Source organism: Salmo salar, chromosome 09, assembly GCF_965601325.2.
Source record: "Salmo salar chromosome 09, fSalSal1, whole genome shotgun sequence".
Taxonomy (NCBI): domain Eukaryota; kingdom Metazoa; phylum Chordata; class Actinopteri; order Salmoniformes; family Salmonidae; genus Salmo; species Salmo salar.
In genome coordinates, this window is record NC_138299.1 from 60,834,942 (window position 1) to 60,853,344 (window position 18,403).

The 18,403-nt window shown below is 42.9% G+C and overlaps 1 protein-coding gene across 4 annotated transcripts in view; it reads left to right on the plus strand.

The window, feature by feature from the left end:
* Positions 1–3,357: 3,357 nt before the first annotated feature.
* Positions 3,358–18,403, plus strand: part of LOC106611507 (protein diaphanous homolog 2) — a 686,561-nt gene continuing 671,515 nt past the window's right edge. For all 4 annotated transcript variants that reach the window (XM_082955835.1, XM_082955838.1, XM_082955836.1 and 1 more), the window contains exons 1-2: positions 3,358–3,481; positions 4,139–4,528. In XM_082955835.1, coding sequence (XP_082811961.1) covers positions 4,445–4,528 — 84 coding nt within the window. In that variant the 5' untranslated portion in view covers positions 3,358–3,481; positions 4,139–4,444. The remainder of the gene's footprint in view (positions 3,482–4,138; positions 4,529–18,403) is intronic.

Consider the following 18,403-nt stretch of genomic DNA (forward strand, 5'->3'; position numbering starts at 1 on the left):
CATCTTCACAAGGTCCTTTGCTGTTGTTCTGGGATTGATTTGCACTTTTCGCACCAAAGTACATTCATCACTAGGAGACAGAATGCGTCTCCTTCCTGAGCGGTATGACGGCTGCGTGGTCCCATGGTGTTTATGCTTGCGCACTAATGTTTCTACAGATGAACGTGGTACCTTCAGGTGTTTGGAAATTGCTCCCAAGGAACCAGACTTGTGGAAGTCTACAATTTTTTTTCTGAGGTTTTGGCGGATTTCTTTTCATTTTCCCATGATGCCAACCAAAGAGGCACTGAGTTTAAAGGTAGGCCTTGAAATACATCCACAGGTACACCTCCAATTTACTCAAATTATGTCCATTTGTAACGGGCAAACCTGAACCTATAGGGGAGGGTCCGGGTGGGCACCTGAACTTGGTGGCGGCTCTGGTTCAGGGCATAGCACCCCCACCGCTCGCTGATCCCCCCCGCTTCTGTGTGTCCGGAGGAACCAGACTGTGGATCATTGCCGGAGGCTTTGGAACGCCAACCGCCGCTGAAGACTCTGGGCTGCAGGCCGCCGCTGAAGACTCGGGGCTGCGGAGCGTCGCCGAAGACTCGGGGCTGCGGAGCGTCGCCGAAGACTCGGGGCTGCGGAGCGTCGCCGGAGGCTCTGGACTGGGGAGCGTCGCTGGAGGCTCCGGACTGGGGAGCGTCGCCGGAGGCTCCGGACTGGGGAGCGTTGCCGTGGATCAGATTCCGCGCCATGGATCATCACTGGAGGCTTTGTGCCATGGATCATCTCTACAGGCTCCGGGCCATGGATCATCCCTACAGGCTTCTTGCCATGGATTATCCCTACAGGCTCCGGACCATGGATTATCCCTACAGGCTCCGGGCCATGGATTACCTCTGGAGGATTTGTGCCATGGAACATCCCTACAGGCTCCGAGTCATGGATCATCACTGGAGGCTTCGTGCCATGGATCATCTCTACAGGCTTCGGACCATAGATTATCACTGGAGGCTTTTCTCGTGGAGCTGGAACAGGTCTCACCGGACTGGAGAGACGCACTGAGGACCGGGTGCTCAGAGCAGGCACCGGCCGTACTGGGCTATGGAGGCGCACTGGAGGGAGAGTGCGAGGAGCAGGCACAGGACGTACTGGGCTATGGAGGCGCACTGGAGGGAGAGTGTGAGGAGCAGGCACAGGACGTACTGGGCTATGGAGGCGCACTGGGGGGAGAGTGCGAGAGGCAGGCACATGCTCACCACAATAAGCACGGGGAGTTGGCTCAGGTCTCACCCCTGGCCCAGCCAAACTACCCGTGTGCCCCCCGAAATGTTTTGGGGGGGCTGCCTCTCGTTCTTCCCCGGTAGGCTACGATACCTGTCTATTACCTGGCCCCAAGTCCAGTTTCTCCTTTCGGTCCACTCCTTCATCGACCAGGTATCCATCTCTGCCTGGGCACGCCGCTTGATCCAATCGTGGTGGGTAGTTCTGTAATGGGCGTCGTATAGAGGAGACCAAGGCGCAGCGTGTTGAGTGCTCATCGTTATTTTTTTATGAAAATGAACACTAGACAAAATAAACAAAATGACAGCCAACAGTTCTGTCAGGTAAATACAACGAAACAGAAAACAACTACCCACGAAAACCAAGGGGAAAAAAGGCTGCCTAAGTATGGCTTCCAATCAGAGACAACGAAAGACAGCTGCCTCTGATTGGAAACCATACCCGGCCAAAACATAGAAACAAAACAACATAGAATGCCCACCCCCTATCACACCCTGACCTAACTAAACAGAGAAAAAACAGCTCTCTTAGGTTAGCGCTTGACACAATTAGCCTATCAGAAGCTTCTAAAGCCATGACATCATTTTCTGGAATTTTCCAAGCTGTTTAAAGGCACAGTCAACTTAGTGTATATAAACTTCTGATCCACTGGAATTGTGATACAGTGAATTACAAGTGAAATAATCTGTCTGTAAACAATTGTAAACAAAAATGACATGTGTCATGCACAAAGTAGATGTCCTAACCGACTTGCCAAAACTATAGTTTGTTCACTAGAAATTTGTGAAGTGGTTGAAAAATTGGTTTTAATGACTCCAACCTAAGTGTATGTAAACTTCCGACATCAACTGTACATAGACATTTAACACTGGTCACTTTCATAATGTTTACATAATGTTTTACCACTATGTCTGAATTGTATTCTAGTCATGGCTCATCCTACTGTACACACCTTTTCTATTCATATTCTGCCCACAATGTCTGTACAGTACACACCATTCACATACATAATTATATTCTGGACATTGCTCATTCTGATATCTCTTAATTTCTTGTTCGTTTTTTTCTTCTTCTTTTGAATTTTGTGTATTGCTGTGTTGTTGGAGCTTATTATTATTATTATTTAACTAGGCAAGGCAGTTAAGAACTAATTCTTATTTACAATGACGGCCAACCCCGGAGAAACCTGGACGACGCTGGGCCAATTGTGCACCGCCCTATGGGACTCCCAATCACAGCCGGATGTGATGCAGCCTGGATTTGAACCACTGAGATGCAGTGCCTTAGACCGCTACACCTCTCGGGAGCCCCAGTGATAGAAACATAAGCATTTCTCTGCAGCTCTGAACTGCAAAACTGTGTACACAACAACTTGATTTGTGCCCCTATTTAAATGTAGATGCATTTCCAATACATTTTAACTCATCTCAAAGTAACGGCCACAATACATTGCATCAATTTGCTTCCATCGTGTGTACTCTGTTGTAAATCAATGACTGGATGATTCAGGATGGCACATCAATAGATGTCTGTGGGAAAATGGCACCTGCAGTCTGTGGCCTGTGGGGGACAGTTTTCTGCTCCAGTAACTGTATTCCTGTAAGGCAGACCATGCATGATGGCGATACTTAAAAATGTCCTGTCATGGGACAAAATAAGTCTGACTGTAATCAGACTTTTAAATATTAAATATCTCATGTGATTATGTATTCAAACATGCAAATCCAGCTATAGTTGTGATCCCAAATTAAGTAAAAAAAATTAAATATGGAGTTAGTGGAGTAGAGTTTGATTTATATTGGATCAGTCTAAAATATTATTTAATTGTTTTCCTCCATTTGTCGTTTTGCTATATCAAATTATAAGCAAACTATTGTGTTCGTTTCGCGCTTTCGCGCTATCTGTCTCTCACAAACATGCCACGATGAACAGAAACGGACATGCGCGCGCGCGCCCTCGCTTGCTGGATTTCTTTCATATCCGCTGCAAGCCTTTTATGATTAAACCCTATCCAGTCGCTGTGAAATCAGTCTGACCTCTCCATTTCAACTATCGTCTCCTCCTCGTTGACGCCAGCCACCCGACCCCCGAGTGATCGCGGATGTGACCAATGGCTGACGGAATCCTTGCTTCCTCACATGGCTCGTGGGCGAATCGGAATGGTCGGTGAGCAGAACTACAGTGGGCCTGGCTCTCATGTTTGGTTGAAATGGTAAGCTTGGGATGGTATTTTGTGAGTTGTCTTTGGCAGATTTATTTAATTGTTACATTGTTTACAATTTTAAGCGATTGCAGCAAGTCAATTAAGTTTATTGAAGCTATTCATGTAAAATAAAATGTATTTGCTCCCCATTTTGTAATGCATTTCTAAAGTAAGCGCTTAGGCAGCAACGGTGGTTTTCCTATCCTATAAAATGTTTGATATTTCAAATACATTTCATTTCTATTTTGGATTTGTTGGCAGTAACGTTGCATGTTACAATGTGTCTTGACAGTGTAAACTCTCCATATAATCATGGTAACACTGCTACATTTGTATTGGGTTGTTACATTGTTACTATCCATGCTACATAGTCAGCTACTAAGTTTGTTTGGGTAACAGTAATGCATTTATTTAACTGAATTCCACGCAAGTAAAAGGCAACATTTTGTTTATTCTTAAAACAAACCGTTGACTGGCTGTTTTTAACACATTGCTGTACGGTATTATGATGTACGCTATTTACAGGAAAGGTACCTGCATAATAAGTAGGTTATTCCTGAAAGCAGGTGTCAACATGGAGCGGTACAGTGATTTTAGATAAACATTTGTGCACTACAGGTGAGAACGATTGACATTCTAAAATATAATTTGTTCTTTTTGCGATAGATTTCTCTGCGGTTTGGACTGAGACAGTTGCTACTGTGATAAAGGGACGTCTGGATGGATACAGGGCTACCCTGCCACACCTTTCTTCGTCAAGCAAAAGTGTTTTACTTCTCAGCTGGATACAATTATAAGAACAAACGGACTGTAATTTGGAATACTTTTAACCAAGATTTTTATTTTAAGCCAACTTGAATGGCATGGGTTTTGAGGAAACCTAACTCTGGTATTTTTGAAAGTGTTCACAAGAGTGGTGGAGTTTACTTTTGAGGAGTCTTCTTGAAGTCTTTACAGGAACTAAATCTCAAAATGGATCAAGCAAGTGGTGGAGAGGATCCTAATAAACCTAATAAAAAGAAAGAAAAAGAGGATGAAAGTAAAAACAAAAAACTGGTAGGTATTTTATGAGTTATGCATTAGTCAACTTCCTTTGAAAAGTTAATCTGAACTGTGTCCTGCTATTTGACATTCAAGGATTAACTGATATACAGACTTCCCATTGCAATATAATGTAATTTTGACCAAGTTAGGTAAATTGTTACATAGTTTTTGCATGCTACTTATGAGTGAATCAGCTTTACAACTCATAAGTTCGGGTGTTGAAAGCCATGCAAAGGAATTCATGCGCATGCCCCATTTCCGGTTTTACTGTTGTGCATTAGACCTTTTTAATCAGTCACCTCAATTGTAAGCCCGTGTGTTAAAGTCAATCCATCACAACAGTTTATGAACCAACCCCACTGCTCACTCTAGTAACCCTGGAGAGTTGACTACATTACATGTCATGCACTGCGTCCCTGTGTTGCAAGACACACTTAAACATATCTATTGATGGGCTGGCAGCTCCAAATGGGAATCGTATTACTATTTAATGTAATAGCCACATTTTAGCCTAGATGGCTGCTCGTATTTCACTTAAGTTACTTTTGAAAACCCTGAGCATTTGTATGCTTTTTGATCTAAGTCTTTCCTACAAGTACAAGGTGAGGCCTTTGAAATGGTCTCCATTACAGTTGATAGTTTGAACCTCAAAGCATTCATGTTGCAGAGACGGATTAAGTGGAAAGGTCAGCAACTTGCTGACCATGAGGGCAGAACAAGTCCTTGTGGTTTGCAGAGCAGTCTTTTGTGCTGTGCATGAGTGTCAGCATTATAGATAAAACCTGAGCCAAACTAAACGGTATTATCAGCGCTATGACATGAACAACCACCAAGCAACAGTGCATAGGCTAGGCAGCTAAGTTACTTGTTGATAATAACTGATAGCTTGTATCTAACAGACTTTATTTCATTCTTAAATTCAGCTGTGGAGTCTCCCTATCGGCCTAGTCTGATACAGTGTCTAGCGTTGTTTAGTTACCCACACACTAGTTGATTATAGTCTGGCACAGTGTCTAGCGTTGTTTAGTGTACCCCCACACTGGTTGATATACGCTCAGTGTCCAGTTTATTAGGTACACCCATTTAGTACTGGGTTGGACACCCCTTTGCCTCCAGAACAGCCTGAATTATTCAGGGCGTGGAAACATTGCTCAATTGGTATCAAGGGACCTAACGTGTGCCAGAAAAACATTCCCCACACCATTACACCATCTACACCAGCCTATACCGTTGACACCAGGCAGGCTGGCGTCATGGACTCATGCTGCTTACCAGTGGTGGTTCTAGACCATTTCAACTGGGGGGGGGGGGGGGGGCAAGCTGGGGCCAGTTGTACTGTTAGAGGGGCCAGTTACATTAGACGTTATTGTTGTCATATCATTTTTTTCACCATTAGCAGGCAAAAGACCATGTTCATAATCATCATCGTTGCCACTGTCTAATAACGGATGTAAAAAAAAAGAACGATAGCAAAAATTTGTTATGTATAAATTATTTCGTACTCCACATTTAGGGGAGCCACAAGGGGGTCCAAAATTGATGTCACAGGGGCACTGGCCCACCCCCCAGAACCGCTAGTGCTGCTTACGCCAAATCCTGACTCTGCCATCAGCATGACGCAACAGGAACCAGGATTCATCGGACCAGGCAATGTTTTTCCACTCCTCAATTGCCCAGTGTTGTTGATTGGGGGCCCACTGGAGCTGCTTCTTTTTGTTTTTAGCTGATAGGAGTGGAACCCTGTAACGATTGTCGTCGGGTGACGAGGAAGCGGACCAAAACGCAGCTGGGAGCGAACACATGTTTATTCCTTACACTGAAATAAACACGTACACAAAATCAAGAAAATGCCGATACGTTAACTGCTCAAACACAAGAGGCAACACCCCACAAACAGCGTGGGGAAAAAGGAACTTAAATGTGATCCCAATCAGAGACAACTAGCGACAGCTGTCTCTGATTGGGAATCGACAGAACCCAACATAGAAATAACCCACATAGAGCTAACACAAGGCTGTAACGCAAACATAGAAAGCAAACCAAGGAAAAATACCCAACATGACACACCCTGACCCAAAATACCCGAGTTCACCTGGTCAGGGCGTGACAAACCCGAGATGCCGTTCTCCACACCACTGTTGTACTGTGTCGTTATTTGCCTAATTGTGCCTGCCTGTTAGCTTGCACGAATCTTGCCATTCTCCTTTGACCTCTCATCAACTAACTAATGTTTTTTGTTTGTCTCACCGTTCTCTGTAAATCCTAGTATTGTGATACTGTTGTGCGTGAAAAGCCCAGGATGCCGTCCGTTTCTGAGACACTGGAACCGGTGCGCATTCGTTTTGCCCAATGTAACATTCAATTGAACAGTAACTGAATGCCTCGATGCCTGTCTGTCCTGCTTTATATAGCAAGCCATGGTCACGTGACTCACTGTCTGTAGTAGCGAACCATTTTCGTGAACCTGGTGGTGTACCTAATAAATTGTCCACTAAGTGTAGTCTGGTACAGTGTCTAGGGTTGTTTAGTTACCCACACACTGGTTGATATAGGAGGTGTATAGTTTTGACACTGTGTGATCGTAGGGTCTCTAGGGTCTATTGAGCTATTACTGCCCAGAGCACTTCATCTCTTGTCTGACATTTAAGTGGGGAATACATCATTATTCGTATTTCACAAACTACTTTGACTGAATTAACTTCAACAAAGTTTTCCTCAAAATTAACCATGTTCTGTAATAATTAGTCACCAGTGTATGTAGGACACTCTCAGGATCTTTTTAAGGTGGACTCTTCCCATGTCTTAATTACAACACTGAAGGGATGTGGTCTCTCTTCAGTGTGGTCATCATAATGACCGCTCCACTCACCCTGTGGGAAACTAGAACTGGTTGGAAAGATGGGCTGTAAAAGAAGCACGTTACAAACAGCGGCAGAAACGCAAGGGGAGGGAAAGTGGAAATTCTACATGGGAACACAGCCGGGTATTTGCCTCTGCCGCTTGAATCGAAAAAAGTTGAACTTTTGCCACTTCCCGCCACAGGGTTTTCTGTGCCACCAGAGTTGTCAGTGGACTGTTCTTGCCCTGCTGTTTGTAAGCTCCTTGAGCAAAAGTCAAATAAGGCAAAGTTGCCTCTGCTCAACCAGGATGTAGCCCTACAGTTGAGCTGATCACGTGTCTTGACACTGCTCCATTTCCTATCACTGACTTACTGTATTGTAGTGTAACCTGGGAAAGGTTCCTGTACAAGGCCAGCATGTTAGGTAGTTAAGTCGAGTATGACAGCGAGTTCATTCAGTTAATCTGTGGATCAAGAGAGATGATGAGTTATCCAGGACAATGCCCTAACCTTGGCCACCACTAAGGTAAAGAAGGTGAAGAAGGTAAAGAAGATTATCCGTTTAGCCTAACATTAAAGAGCAGGATGGCTATCTGGCCGACTTTATGACTTTGTTTACCAAATATGTCCTTCCAATTTTTACTCAACTATGTCCTGACTGCGATGGGCTCTTCTGCGAAGGACTCTTCTGTCTTGAGCAGTGGGGCTGTTGGGACTTGAAGAATCTGTCCATTGATGAGCTGCTCCATTGGGCTTCTGCAATTTCAAACCTCTCGTTGCCTCAGGCTAAGACTCTAGACCAGAGGAGCAGCCACACAGAGTTCTGTGTACAATAAATAAATAGCTAGTTACATATCTGGATATTATTTTTGATGATATATTTAGTATTGCATCGCTTTGACAATATTGCAATATTCTTTTTGCGCTAGTTGGCTGTACCTATACCAAAACTCCCATATTTTTCCTTCATAGCGAGTTTTCCATCTTGTTTTTAAATAGGGTGCCAATTTGTTTTCAGCACTTTTATTTCCATGACTGATCAAAGTGTGTTTTCTCGTGGCTCTCTCTTGTCCCTCTTCAGCAGATATATGGTGAGCAATATGTTCGAATCATCGAATCGCAATAAAACCACAGTATCAAATCACAATACATATCGTATTGGCACCTAAGTATTGTGATATTGTATTGCGAGGTCTCTAGCAATTCCCAGCCCTAGAATGACTGTGACGAGAAGTACAAACAAAACAAATAAATAATTCCTCTAGCCCTTGGGTTGCAGGCAGTGGGGAGGGGTTGGAATGGGGTGCAATGCTGGAGGCACAAAACTTGTAATCTCTGGTATGTGTTCCAGCAGGGTTAACTAATGGAAATAGAATGGCTGTGATTTCTAGCCAGCAGAAAACCCCTGTGTTTTGTGGACTGTAATGACATATTAGGACTAGAACCCCCATGGTCTCCTGAGAGGGTGCTGTTCATGTGGTATTTAAATGTTGTGGAAATGTAGAGCGTTACAACAACGCCATGTAACTCTTAAATGTCCTCCAGTCGCCCAGCCAATGCCTTCCATTCGTTGACACCACAGCCCGGTTTTTAGTGTTCTTAGGTGCTGCCTCACTACTGCCTTGCTGAATGCTGATGTCATCCCAGGACTCTCATTCGGTGAGCTCACTACGAGCTACACAATCCTTAAGAGGTCTCAGGCATGTTCACGAGTGTTGCCTAATCCTCAACAGTGTAGCCAAGGCAAAGAGATGCAGGCCTGTGCTCTGGGTGCTCTGGCTCTTGCTAACCCAGATGGCCTGAGAGTGGAGGGAGGAAGTAATCATTCATCCCTGGGTGGAGCCTTGATCTGACTTTTAGTTTTTCCCTCCTTTTTTCTCCCCTCTTTGCACATGCATGCCTAGATGCACGCAGGCTTATATACACGCCAAAATATTTCCCAACACTTTCCCTGACTTTGCCACCCTTGATTTCTTCCAGAGAAAGAGATTCAGAGATTGTCTGTGATTAGTGGGAATGTGTGTGGATCGAGGCCAGAATTTAGGGATAGTGATGAGTCTGTTTTTAAGGTGGATTAGAGGTGGAGGTTGTCATTTCAAAGCAGCGCCACTGAGAGTTGTGGTGGCAGGGCAGTATGATCCTATTTAGCGTGGGTATCCTTTAGACTTCAGCGAAAGGCTCAGTTTGACCTGTTGAAAGCGACTCTGATGAGGAGACAAACATTTGAAAGCTGTGTTTGTTTATTGAGTCACCGGCAGGATAACGTCACAACAACACTATCTGGGCTCTGGTTTGTGATGTGGACACAAAATAACAGCCAAGGACATCAGGATAACACCTCAGATGATTTTAAGGTTAAGGTTAAGGCCACTCTTATCAGGTTGTCTGTTACAAATGTCATGTATGAGTCATTTTTGGTTGCCCCATGTTTGCGGTTATCAAAGTATAACTGCCAAGCACCTTTGACTTCTAACGGAATGAACAGAAGGAGTGAAGTCATTTTAAAGGAATTCAGGAGATCCGGTTTTCCAGACCTAGAGCCCCCTCCTTTGCATTCCAGAGTAAATTGTGACCTCAGAGAGAGAGAGAGAGACAGAGACAGAGACACAGACAGAGACACAGACAGAGACACAGAGCAGACAGACAGACAGACAGACAGACAGACAGACAGACAGACAGACAGACAGACAGACAGACAGACAGACAGACAGACAGACAGACAGACAGACAGACAGACAGACAGACAGACAGAGACCCAAGATCCCTTGATAACTGGAGGATTATGTGGGTTATACTGTCTTAATAACTGAGTAAATGCTAAGCGGTATTTCAACTCGTTTAATGTAAGTGAATCTCAAATAAAGATTTTGATTCAGTTCACATAAGTGAAAACTTGTTTCAGTTAGGTGTAAAATTGGTTAAGGCCAATTGAATTAATTGAGAGGCAGAATATTTGAATAGAGCTGCTCTCAAAGCATGTCAGCATAATAATAATGTTGACATTGACATACTGACACATTTTGAGACTGCTCTCTGACTTCATGTGTGAAGCAATTTAGGTGGTATGACTGATGACATGATTGTACAATATAGGGAAAATATTTAGAACTTAATCTCCTCCAAATCTGGAGTTGGTTGATTTGTCAAATACATACTGTAGCCTAGCCCAGTGTTTGCCAACTCCAGTCTTCGAGTACCTCCAACAGCACACATTTTAGTTCTAGCCCCAGACCAACTCAACTGATTCAACTCTTTGAGGGCTTACATTTTTCTATTTTATTTTAATCCTATTTCACATTTACAAGTGTGTAATTTATATGCATGTGAATTAGAAATGTTACAAAAATGTGTGCTGTTGGGTGTACGCGAGGATTGGATTTGGAAACACTGGCCTAGCCCATATGTCATATAGATTATATTAATGATTAGACTTGCACAAATAAAATGTGTATGAATGTATGTCCTAACTTATTGCATAAATACCCTAGCTACCATACCATGCCAAGGTTTATATGATAAATAGACAAGTGACATAAGAGATTATACAGTAGGGTGGAATAATAGACTGTCATTATGGAGGGTTCCTGGACCCCTTGATTCACAATGTTAATGGTTGCGCAAAGCATTGGAGAACAAAATAGTGTATCATTTGCCTAAATGAAATATTTTGGATGAGATTACATTTCTCATGGGAGATATCCTATATTATTTTCGCTGTTGTGGTTACATGGTTTCTGTTCATGTTCTGGAATTCTGTTGGGACTACTAGCTAAAGTTTCTCAGGCTGAAGATGGAAATCCATGATGTAGGCGTAAAATTTGTCTTCGTGCCAAGTAAACAACATCAAGTAAACAACATCTTACATTGTAACCACACTAGCGTACCTTATGTGAACTTTCATATGATCAGGTGACAGTATAGACGTATGACTGCCAAATTCCTAGAATGCCATGCTCCTTTTCGCCAATGCTCTCATTTAGCTATAGCAAAAGGATTAGTGTAGATCAGTATCTCAAAGGTCACACAGAGTTCAATGTGTGTGTGTGTGTGTGTGTGTGTGTGTGTGTGTGTGTGTGTGTGTGTGTGTGTGTGTGTGTGTGTGTGTGTGTGTGTGTGTGTGTGTGTGTGTGTGTGTGTGTGTGTGTGTGTGTGTGTGTGTGTGGCTGCTGGCTCAACCATGCTTTGAATGGTGGCAGACAGCAGGCTGATAACTGTCACTTTTTACACACACACACACACACACACACACACACACACACACACACACACACACACACACACACACACACACACAGAGGAAGGGATTGTTATACCTCAGTGATTCAAATTTTGGGACAGTTTTAGGGGCTTTAGGGTGCACATCTGGTCACAGCTAGCATGTGTGAAGGTGGGGCGTGATACTTTCATAAAGAAAATACTGAAAGAAAGAATAGGCCTAGTTCAAACACAGCTAATATGCTAACATGCTATGGCCACCAAAGAGTGATACAACACAACAGTACAAGGTCTACTGATTACAGAAGCCTACCATATCAATAGTAGTGGATGCCTACATTTCAATGACTCTGGCAGTTGTGCTGTGGTGCTACTGTTGTGGTAAAACTAACTTGGCTGATAGAGGTAGATATAAATTCTTCTATCTGATACTGCTATGTCATTTTGTGATTTTCTTTGGTGTCCCTGGTGGCCTGGTCCTCAATTGTGGAGATAGAGGGTCTGTGTGAGAAGAGAACAGCAGGAAATGGACCATGTGAGTTTTTCATGCCACTCAGGAAGTGGGAGAGAGGAAGTGGTGAAGAATGCTTTAGTCACACTGGCTGTGGAAGAAACGACTCCATCTGATCTGACATCACCCTGTCAGATATTTATACAGGCCTGTTCTTGGCAATTAGAAGAATAAAGAAGTATAAATCTCATTCTTCAACATTGACGTGGTGTAAATTACTAGGGCTGGGTATTGGCAGGGACCTCATGATTACATTTTATCACGATACAGTACATTGGCACATTCCACATGACTTCAATGTCTTGATGATGAAGTAAAAATCGGTTGTTCTGCCCCTGAACAAGGCAGTTAACCCTCTGTTCCTTGGCTGTCATTGAAAATAATTTGTTCTTAACTGACTTGCCGAGTTAAATAAAGGTTAAAAAAAAATGAACAGACACTAAAGCATGAAACACACCGAGAATCTGCCGATAGACTGCCGATAGTTACTTATCACAGTGGGAGGCCGTTCCTTATCTTGCTACAACAAAAGCGGTCCTTGCTGCATGATGATCCGGTAGTGACGAACTAACCATTTCTACTTTTAAAATGGCAACGGCATTTTCTCTGTACATCCACGGTTGAATCAGTCAGACTTCGTATGTAATGTAGGCTATGGGATGGTAGCTAGCTAAGTGCACAGACACAATGCACAAAACACTAAATACTTCCTCCAAGCTAGTTAACCACTTTAGCTAGTATTGATATTATAATTAAATCACAATGGATTAGCTAGTTTACATGAAATAACTGCCTGTGTTAGCTGCCGAGTTAGCTAGCTAGCTAAGGACACTGCACTATCTAGCTATGTTGTGCTAGCTAGCGAATATATGTAAACGTTAACTAGCTAGCTAAACATTTGGATATGAAATAGACACTGTCGGGATTGGGTTTATGGAGGGTGAATTAAATTGCTTCTTCGGTATCTTAAAAAATAAATAATGCTTTTTATTCATTGATGGAAATACCGGTTGATGTGCTCCAACTTTAAAGGCAAATATACACTACCGGTCAAAAGTTTTAGAACACCTACTCATTCAAGGGTTTTTCTTTACTTGTATTATTTTCTACACCGTAGAATAATAGTGAAGACATCAAAACTATGAAATAACACATACACAATCATATAGCCAACCTTTGCCTTGATGCCAGCTTTGCACACTCTTGGCATTCTCTCAACCAGCTTCACCTGGAATGCTTTTCCAATAGTCTTGAAGGAGTTCCCACATATGCTGAGCACTTGTTGGCTGCTTTTCCTTCACTCTGCGGTCCAACTCATCACAAACCATCTCAAATAGCCCTTACACAGCCTGTGGAGGTGTGTTGGGTCATTGTCCTTCTGAAAAACAAATGATAGTCGCAAACCAGATGGGATGGCGTATTGCTGTGGTAGCCATGCTGGTTAAGTGTGCCTTGAATTCTAAATAAATCACAGACAGTGTCACCAGCAAAGCACCCCCACACCATCACACCACCTCCTCCATGCTTCACGGTGAGAACCACACATGCAGAGATCATCCGTTCACCTACTCTACGTCTCACATGGCGGTTTGAGCCAAAAATTGCAAATTTGGACTCATCAGACCAAAAGACCGACTTCCACCAGTCTAATGTCCATTGCTTGTGTTTCTTGGCCCAAGCAAGTATCTTCTTATTATTGGTGTCCTTTAGTAGTTGTTTCTTTGCATCAATTCGACCATGAAGGCCTGAGTCTCCTCTGAACAGTTGATGTTGAGATGTCTGTTACTTGAACTCTGTGAAGCATTTATTTGAGCTGCAACCTGAGGTGCAGTTAACTCTAATGAATTTATCCTCTGCAGCAGAGGTGACTCTGGGTCTTCCTTTCCTGTGGCGGTCCTCATGAGAGCCAGTTTCGTCATAGCGCTTGATGGTTTTGAAGAAACTTTCAAAGTTCTTGACATTTTCCGTATTGACTGGCCTTCATGTCTTAAAGTAATAATGGACTGTTGTTTCTCTTTGCTTATTTGAGCTGTTCTTGCCATAATATGGACTTCTGTATATCACCCCTACCTTGTCACAACACAACTGATTGGCTCAAATGCATTAAGAAGGAAATAAATTCCACAAATTAACTCTTAACAAGGCACAGTTAATTGAAATGCATTCCAGGTGACTATCTCATGAAGCTGGTTAAGAGAATGCCAAGAGTGTGCAAAGCTGTCATCAAGGCAAAGGCTGGCTACTTTGAAGAATCTCAAATATAAAATATATTTTGATTTGTTTAACATTTTTTCGGTTACTATGTGTTATTTCATAGTTTTGATGTCTTCACTATTATTCAACAATTTAGAAAATAGTACAAATATAGAAAAACCCTTGAATGAGTAGGTGTGTCCAAATGTTTGACTGGTACTGTATATACAGTGCATTCAGAAAGTATTCAGACCCCTTCCCTTTTTCCACATTTTGTTACGTTACAGACTTATTCTAAAATGGATTAAATAAAAAAAATCATCATCAATCTACACATAATACCTCATAATGACAAATCGAATTTTTTTTTTTTAAATGTTTGCAAATAAAAAATGTAATACTTTATTTACCAAAGTATTCAGACCCTTTCCTATGAGACTCGAAGTTGAGCTCAGGTGCATCCTGTTTCCATTGATCATCCTTGAGATGTTTCTACAACTTGATTGGTGTCCACCTGTGGTAAATTCAATTGATTGGACATGATTTGAAAAGGTGCATGTCATCGCAAAAACCAAGCCATGAGGTCGAAGGAATTGTCCGTAGAGCTCCGAGACAGGATAGTGTTGAGGCACAGATCTTGGGAAGGATACCAAAATATTTCTGCAGCATTGAAGGTCCCAAAGAACACAGTGGCTTCCATCAACCTGTTTAAAAAATATATATATAATTTTGAACTTTTTACCCTCCCCCCTTTTTTCTCCCCAATTTCGTGATATCCAATTGGTAGTTACAGTCTAGTTCCATCGCTGCAACTGCCCTACATACTCGGAAGAGTCGAAGGTCGAGAGCCATGCATCCTCCGAAACACGACCCTGCCAAGCCGCACTGCTTCTTGACACACTGCCCGCTTAACCCAGAAGCCAGCCGCACCAATGTGTCAGTGGAAACGCCGTACAACTGGCAACCGAAGTCAGCTTTCAGGCGCTCGGCTCGCCGCAAGTAGTCGCTAGAGCACGATGTGATAAGGAAATCCCGGGCCGGCCAAACCCTCCCCTAACCCGGACGACCCTGGGCCAATTGTGCGCCCGCCTCATGGGTCACCCGGTCACGGCCGACTGTGACACAGACTGGGATCAAACCCGGGGCTGTAGTGACGCCTCAAGCACTATGATGCAGTGCATTAGACCGCTGTGTTACTCTGGAGGCCCCCTCCGTCATTCTTGAGTGGAAGAATTTTGGAACAACCAAGACACTTCCTATAGCTGGCTGCCCGGCTAAACTGAACAATCAGGGGAGAAGGGCCTTGGTTAGTGAGGTGACCAAGAACTCGATGGACACTCTTACAGAGCTGCAGAGTTCCCTTCTGCAGATGGGAGAATGTTCCAGAAGGACAACCATCTATGCCTAAAGGATTTTCAGACCATGAGAAACAATATTCTCTGGTCTGATGAAACCAAGATTGAACTCTTTGGCCTGAATGCCAAGCGTTACGTGTAGAGGAAACCTGGCACCATCCCTACAGTGAAGCATGGTGGTGGCATCATCATGCTGTGGGGATGTTTTTCAGCGGCAGGGACCTGGAGACTAGTCAGGATCGAGGGAAAGATGAACAAAGCAAAGTACAGAGCTCTCATTGATGAAAACCTGCTCCAGAGCACTCATGACCTCAGACTGGGGCGAAGGTTCACCTTCCAACAGGACAATGACCATAAGCACACAGCCAAGACAACGCAGGAGTGGCTTCGGGACAAGTCTCTGAATGTCCTTGAATTGCCCAGCCAGAGACCATTCGAACATCTCTGGAGAGACCTGCAAATAGCTGTGCAGCAATTCTCCCCATCCAACCTGACAGAGCTTGAGAGGATCTGCAGAGAAGAATGGGAGAAACTCCCCAAATACAGGTGTGTCAAGCTTTTAGCATTATACCCAAGAATACTCAAGGCTGTAATCACTGCCAAAGCTGCTTCAACAAAGTACTGAGTAAAGGGTCTGAATATTTGTGTAAATGTGATGTCTGTTTTTTGTAAATGTCTGTTTTTTATTTTTAAGACATTTGCAAAAGTATCTAAAAACCCGTTTTCTTTTGCTTTGTCATTATGGAGTATTGTGTGTAGATTGATGAGGGAAAAAAATATTTAATCCATTTCAGAATAAGGCTGTAACATAACAAAATGTGGAAAAAGTCAAGGGGTCTGAATACTTTCTGAATGCACTGAATATTTATTTATTTGTTCTTTACATTGTTCTAAAGGGTCAGAAAAAATAATACTGTCATCTAACAGTAACTGTTTGGCACACATAATAGTCATGCAACGCTTGCTCCTATACCCTTCTTTTTTTGATTTCCAGTAGTCTTCCACAGATCTGACTTCCCCTTTTCCTCCTAAGCAACCAGTAAACATTCGCCCACTTCAAGTTTCTTTTTAACGTCCTCTGCATCCATTTTGCTCTCCACATTACTGTTTTCGGAGTTTGTAAAAAACAATTTTTTGATGTGATTATGATAGGTCAGTCCCTATTGTTCACATGCATGCGATGCTTACATGTTTCAGGTAAAGAGAGCAAAGGTTGAGGGATTACAGAATGTTTTTTCTAAGCAAATTTGGGATTTTGCTAACTAAATGGTTGAAATTATGTTACAGCTTCAGCACAGACAGTGCAATAAACATTTGCTGTGCTGTGGTGCCTTTTCACTGCATTAGGAAGGAGAGTGAGACAACCTGCGTCAATCACACAGGCACTCGCTGTCTTTCTTTTTTTTTTTACACAGTGTGACCATCGGGCTCTTTCTTGAGTAATTTCTGTCTTTTTTATTTTATCAAACAGTTTGCTTAAAGCGTCAGACAAGTTGGTTTTATATATGGAAAAATAAGTTTAAACATTTTGACCAATTGATTGGTCGAAAGAACAGGATGACTCTCAGTCGACCAAGGTTTGTTTTTTGTCGGTGATGGCCCTAATCACGTGACACCACTATTCCTATGTGAAGACTCAATAGCGCATTGAAGCCAAATGAAGTCGGTTAAGATGGAGGCTCAGGGGTATATAACATGCACAGTTTGAGCTACTCGAGGAAGTGACATTGTAGGCTACCTCAGTGATGTCCCCTCTCATTGAGCAACGCCTTCCACATTCTTGAGTTCGGTTAGGTGAGCCAAATGAGTGTGCTCGCATACTCCCTTAAAAGACCTTTGTTCGAAAGAATTGAAAAAAGCGGCAATCGTACTGTTTGTCTATCTTGAAACTCCATAGCCATACACTTCCTCAAAATAGAAACTATGTGTTTGATATCATTCCACTAATTCCACTCCAGCCATTACCACGAGTCTGTCCTCTCCATTTAACATGCCACCAACCTCCTGTGATGCACAAACTGTTCCAGATGGGAAGCCTTTAACTCAAGTTGAAGGCCGAACGAGGTACTGCAGGTTGCAATTAGGAGCAAAATTATTTTATGAAACCTTTATTTAACTAGGCAAGTAAGTTAAGAACAAATTCTTATTTACAATGACAGACTAGGAACAGTGGGTTAACTGCTTTGTTCAGTGGCACAACGACAGATTTTCACTTTATCAGCTTTGGGATTTGATCTTGCATCATTTTGGTTAATGGCCCAACGCTCTAACCACTAGGCTACCTGCCGCCCCATGGCTATGGCTAGAGTCACAGTACCTTTAAGTCACTGTAATGAGCTATTGAGAAGACAATGTCAGACTTGATTAATTTCGATCCTATAAAATACAATTTAAGAGGAGCAACAACATGTAGCAATTGCAACACACTAAAGCCTGCCTGTGTAGTTTTTCAGGTACCATTTCTCAAACACACAGATGTAAATGAAGTTGAACTGACTCGTTCATGTGACATGCTGTGTAGGAGCGCTGCATGCAAGTCTTTTTGTCAATCTGTCCACAATATTACTGTATATATACTTTTGACCTTACCTGTATTTTAAGCTTTGTAGTGCAAGGCCATCATTTTGTCAGATGTGCTGGGGTGTCTGCTGCCTTTCCATATAATGAGTCTGTATCTGTTTCACGCTACTGCACACATGTACACACACATGTACACACACACAAACACACATACACACACACACACACAAATGCACACACTCTGTTAAGCGAAC